Raw genomic sequence first — 14,217 nt, forward strand, 5'->3', positions numbered from 1 at the left:
CATCTTCACTGGCTTTTATTAAGCAGCCAGCAGCTGCCTTGGAACGATGACTTACTACTGTGAGCTTGTTCCCTTAGAATGTCACTCTCTTTTTATTCTCAAAATGAGTGGTTCTTTTTTTAATTTCTTCCCAAGCAAATCTTTGGCATCAATAGTAACAGTAATAATAGTATCTCACACTGTGTAGCTCTTTATGGTTTATGAAGCATGTTAGAATCCATTAACTCATTTTGAATTTCATAGTCATCCTGGGATGTCAGATATCATCACCTCCAAATTACAGATGAGAAAACTACAGCTCGGAGATGTCAAATGACTTCAGTGCTGTATGGCCAAACCTAGAAATTAGGTTTTTCAACACTAAATTGAGTGTTTTATACATTTCATTATGCTGATATTTTTAGCAAAACCTATGTCAGCATTGGAGTATCACTAAGAGAAAGTCTTATACTCCCTGAGAAATAACTTCCAGCTGCCATTTCTGAGATAAGGTCTGGGCCTGGGCTTATTTCCAGTGAACTGAGTGTCTGGCTTACTTGCGGTGCTCCAGCGGAGAGGGCTTCTGCTGTGGGAGATCTTGGCAGGGAGTTCTATTGGCTGCCATGTTGTCTGAGTGAACCCTGCATCCTGCGTGAACGATGCCCTCTGGAGTTGTGAAAATTGGCAGGTCCTGATATGGTGACCAAAGGAAAGATGATCTTTCTTATGCAAAGCAAATGTGTAATGGATGAGAAAAGGGTTTGTAAACTAGGTAATAATCTACAAATGCAAGGGCCATGTGCCTTGCGCATCTTGCCTTGCTTGAATGAGTTATTTCTGTGAATACATTCAGGTATCTCTCTGTTTGAGGATGAAGCATTTTACAAACTCTGTTCACTCTTCTATGCTTCATCCCAGAGAGATACCCTAAGAACTTGGAATGAGTCATCAGGTAATGTGTGCATATTCGTTATAACCTGGGCTGAGGTCTTGCATCACTATCTTCCCTACCAATAGTGAGCTGTTAGATTTGAATGCATAATCTAGGAAGTGACTGTATTTCCTGTAAAGTCTAAAAAGATTTATTGAAGAATGGACATTTAAATACACACACACACACACACACACACATCCTCCTGGGGATTTTGTTTGTTTTAATTCAAGTTATCAACATGTTTCTGGAATGAAGAAGTCATTATTTTTTTTATTCGAATAACCAAGATCTAGCCAGAAATCTATTTTTCTTTTATCCACTCAATATTTTCAGACTACAGCAGCACTAGAGTGCTTCGCTTATCACCACAGCAAAGCCCAGTTGTCATTGTAGACAACAGTACATGGAGATTTGGAAAATTGGAACTTTGGGGCACATCAGAACTCTAACTTAAATTCCAGGCACCTCTTAGATGGAAGTAGCAAGATACAGTTTATCTGTAAATAACTATATTTACAAAGATGCAGCTTTCCCAACAAAGGTGTTCTATTTTAACATCCTCTATTTTAAAACCCAAAGGATGGAATGTTGTTCCACAAAAGACTGTCTTTTCACTTTTTAAAAATTATTTTCTGGCTATGTGCATTCCCCTTGATGTGAGTGTCCTTTATTCAGCATGTGACATCTTTGGTGTTTGTGAGGTAGAGGACTCTGCTACCCTTTGCCTGTGTCTTTCTTGCTCTGTTTTTCTGTATTTTCATCTCCTTTCCCTGTCTCCTGGCTTTCCCATTCTCCCTCACCTTCATTATCCTTTACATAGATTAGATCTAAGTTGTAAATTATTTGATGTATCTTTAGATTTTTATGTCCCCTGTATGTTGACATGAAAAGTTGTAAACATCTCTCTGAAAATAAACTGAATTAAGTTGCTTTATACTTCTCTGACCCTCCATTGATTTTTTTTTCCCCTCTCTCTCTCTCTCTTTGGGTCAGCAACTTTTCAATAGAAAGAAAAGTTTTCCTATCTCTGGTGTGAAAGATTGGACTAAATGTGCAGTGACCTGCAAACCTGCCCCAGAGAGTAGTTCTTCCTTACAAGAGTGTGTTTTCCAACGATTTGCCTCTTTTTCCTCATTAGTTCAGGATTCTTCTAATTTTCATTCTCCTTCCCTTAAATTTCATAGAATGTGTGTACAGATCCCACTCTGAAGCATGCAATGCAACAGGAAGAAGAATCTTTTAGTCAGCCAAACTCATATCTTACCTAGCATGCACACAAAGGGGGCGTTTCAGCAATTGCAGGGGACCTAGGAGCTATTAATAGCTGCCCATTCCAAAGGGTTTCAGGAAAAAGTTCACTTGGAATTACAGACAAGCCCCCAAATAAGCTAGTCGATTGGAGGGGAGGGGGCAGCGGAGGGGGCAGTGTTTGATTTTGTTTTGCAGAAAGCTTTATAAATCAATCCTAACTAATACATCAAATGAAGAGAGAGGGTAGCTAATAATGTCCACCAAGATATTAATACTCTCTGTTTTAAGCCACATATGCTCCTTGGTGCCCTCTTCTCAAATCTATAAGCAAACAAAGAAGTGCTGCTTTAGAAAATTCTTAAACCGAGGAACCTGAAAACATGTAGAAAATTGCTGACAGGAGCAGGTTAAACAGAAAGGAGGGACGCTTTCTCCTTCTGCTGAGGTTTCAGCACCATCTACTGTCCGGAAGATTAATCCTTCCCCACGTTGCAAATTGTGCATGACGTGGCACTAGGTTGTTACTTTGCATGTAATGACAATGGAAGGCATTGTCTTTGGAATTCATTGTCCTTGCCTCAAAGTATACATTTCATTTTCTTTCTTTTTTTTTTTTTTGTAGTTTAAGTAAATACTCACTTACTTTGTATCAGTCGATACAGCCAAATGCCCAGCAGATGCAATAATACATTTCTTTAATCAGCAGACCTCATTATGCCATTCTTATGCATTGTCTGTGATGGAATTTACTTTATTTCACTGACACTAATGGGATTTCTTTGGGACCCTTTTGCTCAGTGACTCATAAGGGAGAGTTACTCATGTGTAGTAGCTGTAAGAAATAGGCTTATAATCTCTGCTTCTCAAACAGAAAACATTCTATTTATTATTTGATGAAAATGTTTCTCCATGGGTAAAAGATATCTGTGGTTCCCATTTGTGATTCTTTTTTATCTTCCATCACAGTCAAAGACATGCCATAGAATGATTTTAATTATACCTTGACTTGAAGATAGAATTTATTTAATTTGCCAATGAGAACAGTCTTTTCCAATAGTCCTTTTATATTGTCATTTCTTTTAAATCATAAAGAAAGCTTCAAAAAGAAAATGTGAGAGGGTAAGTCTAACATATGACTCCCTTCCCACCTCTTTTATTACTCGCTGTTTTGCTTGGGGAGTATTCTTATTCATAAAGGAAGCTTAGGCACCTACAGAAAATTCTTTACGTTTAGAAAGACGTCCTAGATGAGAAACCCTGCTACTAGAATACGGCACAAATTTAATTCCAGGAAGTTTGCTTTGCCTGGTGGCATGTAAAAATGAGAGCAAACAAGTTGACCATAAATGATTTCAGACAAATTATACCTTGGTTATTAAAAACCAACAAACAAAAACTCCTTATTAATAGTTGTAACCAAGTTAGAAACTTGGGAGGCAATCAAGAGCGTTTGGGTGTCATTAGAACAGTCATCATAATTAAATAGGTGCTTTATGCTGCACATTTTGACAAGGCAAATCTAATAACTTTGATTATCCTTTGGCTGCTTGTCTCCCAAGTACCTATACTTGGCCACCCTCAATTGGCTTGTGCATAGCAGTTTCCATTTGTGGCAGTCAAGCTTATTAAACAGCTCTGCTTTCTGTTTTTTCCCCAGTCCTTGAAAATAGATCGGTAAGCATTCTGCTCAGGGGCGATTTGTAAATTGCTTTACAGAAGGCTCCAGTTTGTGCTCAGTCGAACTGGGGTCAGAATTTGCCTTGTGTTTTCTTCTGATGTCGTTTGTCAAGTAACACAACTCGTTTAGAGAACCAGGTCACAATACTACGTGGCAGTGCTTTTCAGCATGAATCAATTAAAACCCTTAGCTCACGAAGGTGCCCTATGCCATTGCTGTGTTATTTCCGCCATCAAAAAGGGAAGATTTACTTGTCTTTTGCCAAGATGAAATTATTGTTCTTTTTCCAATTGGTTCCTCTTCCCTTCTTCATATAAAAAAGTCACATTTTAATTGTGTTAACAAAAAGAGAAGATAAATAAGGATGCTATTGAGAAAAATAACGTATGCTTGTTTTAAAATTTTAAAAATTCTCAATTCATGAGCATAGCTACTCAATAGAAAACAAATCTTAGTGAAAAGTAAATATGTCTAAAATAAATCAAATCTCTAAATGATTTCCAAAAGAGTAACAATTATAACCAAAGTAGATATTTAGAAACAAACCAATTATGTAGATGTCTGATATTATCTGGATGATGATACACTTAATATATTTTAGTTCCTTAGAATATTTTGGCAGTTAAAGTTTATACTTAAATTCAGGGCCTGGATCTAGGCTCCTGGCTCCTTGCCAGGGAATTAGGCAAACAAAAAAATTCTACTAGATTTCATATCTTTTTTGCTTATTGTTTTTTATTTTATTTATTTATTTATTTGAAAATATTGCAGGGATATAAATATTTTTGGTTACATGGATAGTTTTTGTTTTTTTTTTTGAGACAGAGTCTCACTTTGTTGCCCAGGCTAGAGTGAGTGCCGTGGCGTCAGCCTAGCTCACAGCAACCTCAAACTCCTGGGCTCAAGCGATCCTCCTGCCTCAGCCTCCCGAGTAGCTGGGACTACAGGCATGCACCACCATGCCCGGCTAATTTTTCTATATATATATATATATATATATTTTTAGTTGTCCATATAATTTCTTTCTATTTTTGGTAGAGACGGGGTCTCGCTCTTGCTCAGGCTGGTCTCGAACTCCTGACCTTGAGCGTTCCACCCGCCTCGGCCTCCCAGAGTGCTAGGATTACAGGCGTGAGCCACCGCGCCCGGCCTTACATGGATAGTTTTTGTAATGCTTGAGTCAGGGTTATAAGAGTGCCCATCACCCAGATAGTGTTCATTGTACCCATTAGGTAAGTTTTCACCCATCCTCCCCTCTTCCTCCCCACTGCTTGATTTCCACTGAATTTTTCTTCTCTCTGTGCACATGTGTGCTCATCAGTTAGTTCCAATTTAATAGCAACTATATGTGGTGTTTGTTTTTCCATTCTTTAGATACTTCACTTAGGATAATGGTCTCCAGTTCCATCCAAATTGTTGCAAAAAGCATTAATTCATCCTTTTTATGGCTTAGTAGTACTCCATGGTATACATATACCACATTTTGTTAATCCATTCATGAATTGATGAGCACTTGGGTTATTTCCACATTTGCAATTGTGAATTGTGCTGTAACAAACATCCCAGTGCAGGTTGTTTTTAATAAAATGACTTCTTTTCCTTGGGGTAAATACCAAGTACTGGGATTGCTGGATCAAATGGTACATCTATTTTTAAGTCTTTGAGGAATCTCTATACTGTTTTCTACAGAAGTTGTACTAATTTGCAGTTCCACCAACAGTGTATAAGCATTCCTTTCTCTCTGCTTCCACAGCAGCATCTATTTTTTTTTTTTGTTTGTTTTTTGACTTTTTAACAAAAGCCATTCTAACTGGGGTAAGGTGATATCTCGTTGTGGTTTTAATTTGCATTTTCCTGATGATCAGTGATGTTGAGCATTTTTTTCATATGTTTATTGGCCATTTGTCTATCTTGTTTTGAAAAGCTTCTGTTTGTGTCTTTTACCCATTTTTTAATGGGGTTGTTTGTTTTTTTTCTTGCTGATTTGCTTAAGTTCTTTGTAGATTCTGGTTGTTAGCCCTTTCTTGGATGTATAGCTTGCCAAATATTTTCTCTCATTCTGTAGGTTGTCTATTTGTTCTGTTGATTATTTCCTTAGCTGTACAGAAGCATTTTAGTTTAATCAGGTCCCATTTATTTATTTTTGTTGTTGCTGTGATTGCCAGTGATGTCTTCTTCATAAATTCTTTGCCTAAGCCAGTATCTATTATAGAAGAGTTTTTACTACATTTCTCTTGTAGAATTCTTACAGTTTTGTGCCTTACATTTGAGTCTTTTATCCATCTTGAATTAATTTTTGTGAGTGTTGAGAGATATGGATCCTGTTTCATTCTTTGGAATATGGCTATGCAATTTTTCCAGCACCATTTATTGAATAAAGCTTCTTTTCCCCAAAGTATATTGGTGTCTGCTTTGTCAAAGATCACTTGGCTATATGTGGATAGTTTTATATCTGGGTTCTCTGTTCTGTTCCATTGGTCTAGGTCTCTATTTTTGTGCCAATACCATGCTGTTTTGGGTACTGTAGCCTTGTGGTATAGTTTGAAGTCTGGTAAATTGATGCCTTCCTATTTGTTCTTTTTGCTTAAGATTGCTTTGGCTATTTGGACGCTTTTCATTTTCCAAACAAAGTGTAGAATTATTTTTTCTAGATCTGTGAAATATGACATTGGTATTTTGATTGGGATTGCACTGAATCTGTAAATCACTTTTGGTAGTGTGGGCATTTTAACAAGAGCAGACCAAACCCAAAGTCAGCAGAAGAAAAGAAATAACTAAAGTCAGAACAGAACTAAACAAAATTGAAAACATAAAACAATGCAAATGATCAATGAAACAAAAAGTTGGTTCTTTGAAAAAATAAACAAAATTGATAGACATCTTGTTAGATTAACCAGGAATAGAAAAGACCCAAATAAGCTCAATCAATCAGAAATGAAAAAGGAAATATTACAACTGATACAACAGAAATACCAAATATCATCTGTGAATAGTATGAAAATATCTATGCACAAACTCTGTAATGTAGAGAAAATTGAGAAATTCCTGGAAACACACAACCTTCCATGACTCAATCAGGACGAAATAGAACACCTGAACAGACCAGTAATGAGCAACAAGATTGAAGCAGTAATAAAAAAAAAATCTTCAAAAAAAAAACAAAACAAAACCCTAGATCAGATAGATTCACAACTGAATTTTACCAGACCTACAAATAAAAGCTGGTACCCATACAGCAGAAATTATTCCATAATGAAGGAGGGAATCCTTCCCAGCTCATTCTATGAAGCCAGTATCACCTTGATACCAAAGCCAGGAAAGTACAAAATAAAAAAAGAAAACTACAGCCTTATGAATGTAGATATAAAAATCCTCAATAAAATACTAGCAAACTGGATTCAACAGTAGACCAAGAAAATAATCCAGCATGACCAAGTGGGCTTCATCCCAGGGATGCAAGGATGATTCAATGTATATAAATCTATAAATGTGATTCACCACATAAACAGAAGCAAAAACAAAGACCATATATCATCATCTTAATAGATGTAGAAAAAGCATTTGACAAAATCCAGCACCCTTTCATGTTAAAAACCCCCAACAAACTAGGCATAGAAGGAACACGTTATATCTCAAAATTATAAAAGCCATATATGACAAACCCACAGCCAACATCATACTAAATGGAGAAAAGTTGAAAGCACTCCCACTGAGAACTGGTACAAGACAAGTGTGTCCACTTTCACCACTTCTATTCAACATAGTGCTGGAAGTCCTAGACAGAGCAATCAGGAAAGAGAAGGAAATAAATGGTATCTAAATCAGGAAAAAGGAGGTCAAACTGTCACTTTTTGCTGATGCTATGATCTTACATCTAGAAAACCCCAAAGACTCCACCAAGAGACTCCTGGAATTGATAAATAAATTCAGCAAAGTCTCAGGGTACAAAATCAATGTACACAAATCAGTAGCATTTCTATACCCCAATAACAGCCAAGCTGAGGGTCAAATTGAAAACTCAATACCATTCACAGTAGTTACAAAGAAAATAAAATACCCAGGCATACACATAGCCAAGGAAGTGAAGATCTCTACAAAGAAGACCACAAAATTATGAGAAAAAAAATCACAGAAAACACAAACAAATGGAAAAATATATCATGCTCATAGATTGGTAGAATCAACATTGTTAAAATGTCCATACAATGCAAAGTGATTTACAGATTCAATGCAATCACCATCAAAATACCAATGCCATATTTCACAGATCTAGAAAAAATAATTCTACACTTCGTTTGGAACCAGAAAAGAGCCTGAATAGCCAAAGCAACCTTAAGCAAAAAGAACAAATCTGGAAGCATTACATTACCAGACTTCAAACTGTACTGCAAGGCTACAGTAACCAAAACAGCATGGTATTGGCACAGAAATAGAGACAGACCCTTCACATATTTGGAAACCACTGGCACGTCTCTCTTAATTTCTCTTTCTCATGCCAAATGCTTTCAGTTATTTAGCTGTTACAGATTTATTATATCCTTCACTAACTCAGGTGTATTAATCTGTCAATGTATCCAAACCATGTTCCTAGTAAGCTGTGGTCTGACTAATGAAAAATAAAACCAAATTATTACCTCTCTAAACGGGAACACCACATGTTCCTAATGCAACCTAAGATTGCATTCTCTTTCTTGGGCAGCTACATGGACCCCTTGGAGACTGAAATGTTCAAGTTTTATTAATGTGAACTGCAAATCCCCCAGTGTGAACCTGTGTAGTTGATTTTTTTTTAGTGTATCTTTTTGCCTTTATCCCTATTAAATCTCATCCTAGATGAAAAGGTTGGTCCTACTTGAAATCACTGTGAATCTTGATTCTCACCTAATATTTAGACAGTATCCGTTTTAGAAGTATATTTTATGCAGAATTGATAAGTACAATTTATCTGGCAAGGAGTTTATCTTTATTGAAAAGATATAAGTGCCAAAATTCACCCCTCGAGATGCTACCTCCAGAATTATTAATTAGCATTCTTTGCTGTAGCATTTAACTATCATTAAAAATAGTTCTCTGTCCAGTCTTCTTTTGTCATTTGAGGTGAGCTTGCCATCAACTCTTTGACTAGCTCTAGGCCTTTGAAGAATTTCGATTTTTTAAATTCTTCCTATAAAAATTATTTTTTTAAGAAAGAAAACACAACACTACTGAAAGTTACCATCAAAACCATTTATAGTCAAGAAATTTTCTAACAGAAGGGATGTGTCTCCTTCCATGAATGAAGATGACTAAAATATACATTAAATATTTTCCTGATAGGCAACAAGTAAATATCTTGGCACTGTGAATGAAAGGTGAAAAAAATTACAAACTAAAATAAAGCATTGGTATGGTATAGGAGAGCAACATCAAAACAGAATTCTATGGACCCAAAAGCACTTGTTTTTTACAAATAATAAGAGCTTTAAATCAGAAACTCTTTTTACCAACAGTGAAAGTTGGAATATCATGTGGCTTAAATAAGTGTTGTAATTTATATATCTAATTGTTGATATGATTATTAACTGAGTGGTTATTAACAACTTCATGGTTGTTACAATCTTTATAACAAAGCACTTAGTTTATCTTCTGTCATCTGTACATTATGGAAAAGACTATAGAAAGTAAAAGAATTATTTTTATACTCTAGGAGGATTAAACACATGGTAAATATGTATTTTTAAGTCAGTTTTCTGGAGTTCTAGACTTATGATTCTCTGCTGCATGAACCAACCACAAGTAGTGACGTTTAGGTGTGTTGTTGGTCCTATTTATTGTTGCTATTTAATTACATCCAAATTCAGCCATCAATTCACATCTTGAGTTCTAATTGCCTTTGAGAGTTCTATGCACAGAACAATAGCTGAAGCTACTCTTCAGAATAAAAGTCATAAATATAAGTTCTTCCTGATTCTGATGAATTAAAACCAAAGAAGGGGAGACAGTTTGTTTTGCAAGAAGCCATCTGTTTATTTGTGTACAGTGTTTGTATTCAAATTTAAGGAAATTAATCAAGTAAAAAGCATCAGAATTCACAACACAGAAAACAGGAATGCTGAACAAACACACACTTTGAGAAAACAAAGTAGCTAATGAGATTTTGAACCTCTTTAGTTTAATCTTCTCTAGTCCCAAGGAGACCTCTCTGGTGTGTGTACAGTGCATGACTTACTTTGCATTGATTCTTGCTACTTCAGGGCTCAGAACATGAATCGGCGACAAGTGCTAAGTTAATGAATTAGCAGCATTCAGCACAGCAACTGTACCAACTAAGCCTTTATTTAGGGAACTCCTCTGGTCCTTGGTTAACAGGCAGCTGAGTTTACCAATAATAAAAATTCTATCCCAGATCCTTACATGTGCATAAAGGGATGAACATTTCTTTAGGAAACAAATGTCATTCAAAACTGTAAGCCAGAATTTCAAATGGCTTAGGCTTTGGGGGTATGTGCCAACTCCTTGCTGCTTGCCCAGAAGTTGTCAGGAGATAGGGAGACAAGATGTTTTTGGGGACTGGAGCCTGGGCATTTGACTCTACACTCATAAGTTTGATGTGTAAGCTTAGAGCTAGAGCCAGCATTTTAGGCATAAAATCATCACTACTTGTTACCTGTCTAAGGCAGTAACTTCATTACTCATGCAGTGAAGCTGTCCGCAACCATCTGCACCCCATGGCAGAAATTCTTTGAATTCCTTCAGCATTTAAACATCTTCAGTTGACTACTCATAATCAAAAGTGCAAATTTCTGTATTACACCATTAGACTTGTTCTCTCAATGATTTGTGTATGAAGAGCATGTTTTCAGCAAAACAAGAAGTAGAATAGCACAAGAGACAGTTTCTTAACCACTCTGAGACATCAGTCTCCTCATCTGTTAAATAGGGATGATAATAGTAACTGTTTATTAGGAATAAATGAAATAATCCATGCAAGACACTTAGTGCTAAGGGGCTCAGTTATTATGAATATTATTATTCTCTCAGCCTCCATTGTATCTGTTACCCATGTAACACACAATACATGCTTGATGGATATATCAACAAAAGAATGTATTACAATGAAAATTTAAATTGCAAAATCAGTGCTATTTAAAGAAGAATTAGGCAACATCTTTGTCAAATAAAAACCACAGTGGTACATAATTTTAGCCTGGGATTACTTGTTTCAGTTTTCATTTTATAGGTGAGGAAAATTTAAATTCAAAAATGTCAAATGACATATTAAATCAAAATGAGGTTATTCCTAAAATTTTGTTTAGAATAATATTTGCTCTTACCTCCTTTCCTCATTTAAAAACAAAATCTTATTCTGTATCTATTGCTGAGGTTTATTGAATCAATAGAGCAGATTTTTATTATGTGTCTTGCAAAAGCTCGGGTTTTAAAATAAGGGATTTTCCATCCCATTGCCTCTCAGCTGGCAGTACCTGTTGTTCACTTTTCATTTCATGGACGTGACTCATCCAGCAGTGACTAAAAGCACATTAATCCACTTATCATGATCTCTTCCTATTTTCAGAAAACAGCAAAAGTATATCCCACTGATAGGTTATAATCTATTCAGGACAGAGATTTCCCTTTTCTAACAACCTGAGATGTTTTCTTTTCATATTTGGATAAAAGGGTAAAAAAATGTTTTAAATATTCCCTTTAAAAAGGAAATTTTAGTATGGGTTTTAGGGAAGGAAGACCCATCAAAGTTCTCCTATGAGATATAATTTCAAAATTCCCAGTTGAGATTTTAATCCAAGGGGTTCACTTAATAAATATTTGTATACCTCACAGCCTGAAACACAATCCTGTGACTATGGAAGAGAATTAACCAATGTGTCTTTTGTGTAATCGTTTGATTGGTTTGGTTTAGTTTTAGTACATAGATATTTTTGGAATATGGCTGAATTCAGAATTTTATTCTTTAAACACATTTATGGCCTTTGTATTGAATTCAAACTGCTTCTCACCATTGTACTCTCTGACACCATTTATGAAATCATATTGCAGTGAAAATTAAGGTACTACAGGCTGGGTGGGGTGCCTCATGCCTATAATCCCAGCACTTTGGAAGGCCAAGGCAGAAGGATTGCTTGAGCCCAGGAGTTCAACATCAGTCTTGACAACATAGTGAGACCCTGTCTCTACAAAAAATTAAAAAAAAAAAAAAAAATAAGCACTGTGGTGTGTGCTTATAGTCCCAGCTACTTGGGAGGCTGAGGCAGGAGGATCACTTGAGCCCAGGAGTTCAAGGCTGCAGTGAGCTATGATGGCGCCACCGCACTCTTGCCTGGGCAACAGAGTGAGACCCCATCTCAAAAAAAAAAAAAAAAATTAAGGGACTATAAGTGTGTGAATGTAGTTTTGGAGTTTATAAACTGCCTCAGCTAAGCAAGCTCATGCTATGTCCAGTGAGAACTATAATATAAAGGGTGAATTTAAAAACTAATTGGTAGCCCTTATTTTGAAGAAGTATCATACATATATCATTTTGTCAGTGATGTTCATTACAGCATTATTTATAATTACATTATATTTCTAATAAAATTTGCTAAAATGTCTGCTAGTTTCAAATGGTTAAAACTACAAACTCAATACTACATTATGCAGATTATAAAAATATGTTGATATAGGTATAAACTACCTCTGTGATCTTAATATTATGTAAGGACAAAAGGAATACTGTATGTGTCACATGTTTAAAACGATGTAAAATGCAACAACTGAAAAACCATGAACCAAAAAGACTGGGGGAAATTATACCAAAAGGAAAATAAATGTTTTATCTGGGTAGGGGTTTTTTTTTGAGGGGGGGTTGGTTTTTGTTCTGTCCCTTCTTTTAATTTTCCTGAATTTTCTAAATTTCCTGTACTAAAATATTTATCGCTGTTATCATAGGAAAAAAAAAAAAGCCTGACAGACTTCAAATCAACATGGATTTTCCTGGTTGCACTCAGCAGAAATGTAGCTTTCTAGTGAAAGTGGAGAGATATGAAAACCTTTTCAAAGAGGTCATTCAGAGGAGGCTGCCAGAAAGCCCTTCCATGAGCATCTTCGGAGATCTAACCCTTGCGTTCCCCAGCTGAGTTCTCTTGCTCCGAGAAGTTTCACATAATGAGTGTTTTCATCTTTTCATATTAAAAATGACCTCCTGACCTGAATCTGAGCCTCCCAGATGACTGAGGTTTGCTGGTGCCAGTCACAGCCTAAGAAAAAATAAAGCAAAATTACTTAGTACTTCATCCTGCTCTTGGATTCCACATTTTATTTCCACATGAGCTCACAGGCTTTGCCGTTGCTGGTGTTTGTTTTGTTTTAACTCTCCAGATCCAACAAGGGTGATGGTGCCCCCTTCCAGCATGGATGTTACTGTTGGAGAAAGTATCGTTCTGCCATGCCAGGTAACGCACGATCACTCCCTGGACATCGTGTTCACGTGGTCATTTAATGGACAGCTGATAGACTTTGACAAAGACGGGGACCACTTTGAAAGAGTCGGAGGGGTAAGTATTAAAATCAAACTATCCACCGGAAACACAGTATGTTACTGAACTTGAAACTGACTCAAACTAACTTGTTTAGACTAACTTGAAAAAAATACATAAAAGTTACTATTTTATAGTTTTGTTCAAGTATCTTGTGTATTTGGCAGGACTACTCTCTTGTCTGTACAACAGTCCTATAGGTTAGTTATTCATTCCTGTTAATGAATTAGGAAACTGAGGCTCACAGAGTTGTATGACTTGCCTTGGTCTCATAGCTACTAAATTGCAGAACTCAGCTGTAAACCTCAAATCCCAGGCTCTGTGCCCCATACCGTAGTGTATGCCATAGAACCTGATTAAGAAAAGCGCTTAAGAATAATTTCCTTATATGTTTTTAGGCTGCTAATTAAACTCCTTTGGTCTTGTAGAAGACTCCTCTTTGTGAACTTAGGGCTTTCGTAAATCTGAAAGTCTGATTGGATTATTTATTATCTCCAGGTATAATAATTCAAATTCAAATGGTTGAATTTTCAAAATGCCTTACTTGCCATAAAAATATGTATTATCATTGAATACATAACAAAAAGAGGTTAAATCATGAAATGATTTGTATCTATCACAATAGTCCTCAAAAAAATTTTTTTCTGCTCTAACACAGCCCTACATTCCCGTTGATAATAAAGATTCTCTCCAGCTGCCACTCTCATGGAGGGGTCCAGCCAAAAGACAGAATATAAAAATGGACCTATGATTTGAAAAGCCCTCCCTACTCTCTGTGCTTCCATAAGAATCTGATTTGTCCACCCCTCTTATGTGGAGAATAAATGCTCTAAAGCTTACCAAGTCATCCATATGATACATTG

General features: G+C 36.2%; 1 protein-coding gene across 1 annotated transcript in view; it reads left to right on the top strand.

Annotated features, from left to right (window-relative positions):
• CNTN4 (contactin 4) overlaps positions 1–14,217 on the top strand; it is a 155,419-nt gene that overhangs the window by 112,834 nt on the left and 28,368 nt on the right. The window contains exon 6 of the mRNA XM_069473830.1: positions 13,197–13,372. Coding sequence (XP_069329931.1) covers positions 13,197–13,372 — 176 coding nt within the window. The remainder of the gene's footprint in view (positions 1–13,196; positions 13,373–14,217) is intronic.

This window comes from Eulemur rufifrons, chromosome 7, assembly GCF_041146395.1.
Source record: "Eulemur rufifrons isolate Redbay chromosome 7, OSU_ERuf_1, whole genome shotgun sequence".
NCBI classification, from domain to species: domain Eukaryota; kingdom Metazoa; phylum Chordata; class Mammalia; order Primates; family Lemuridae; genus Eulemur; species Eulemur rufifrons.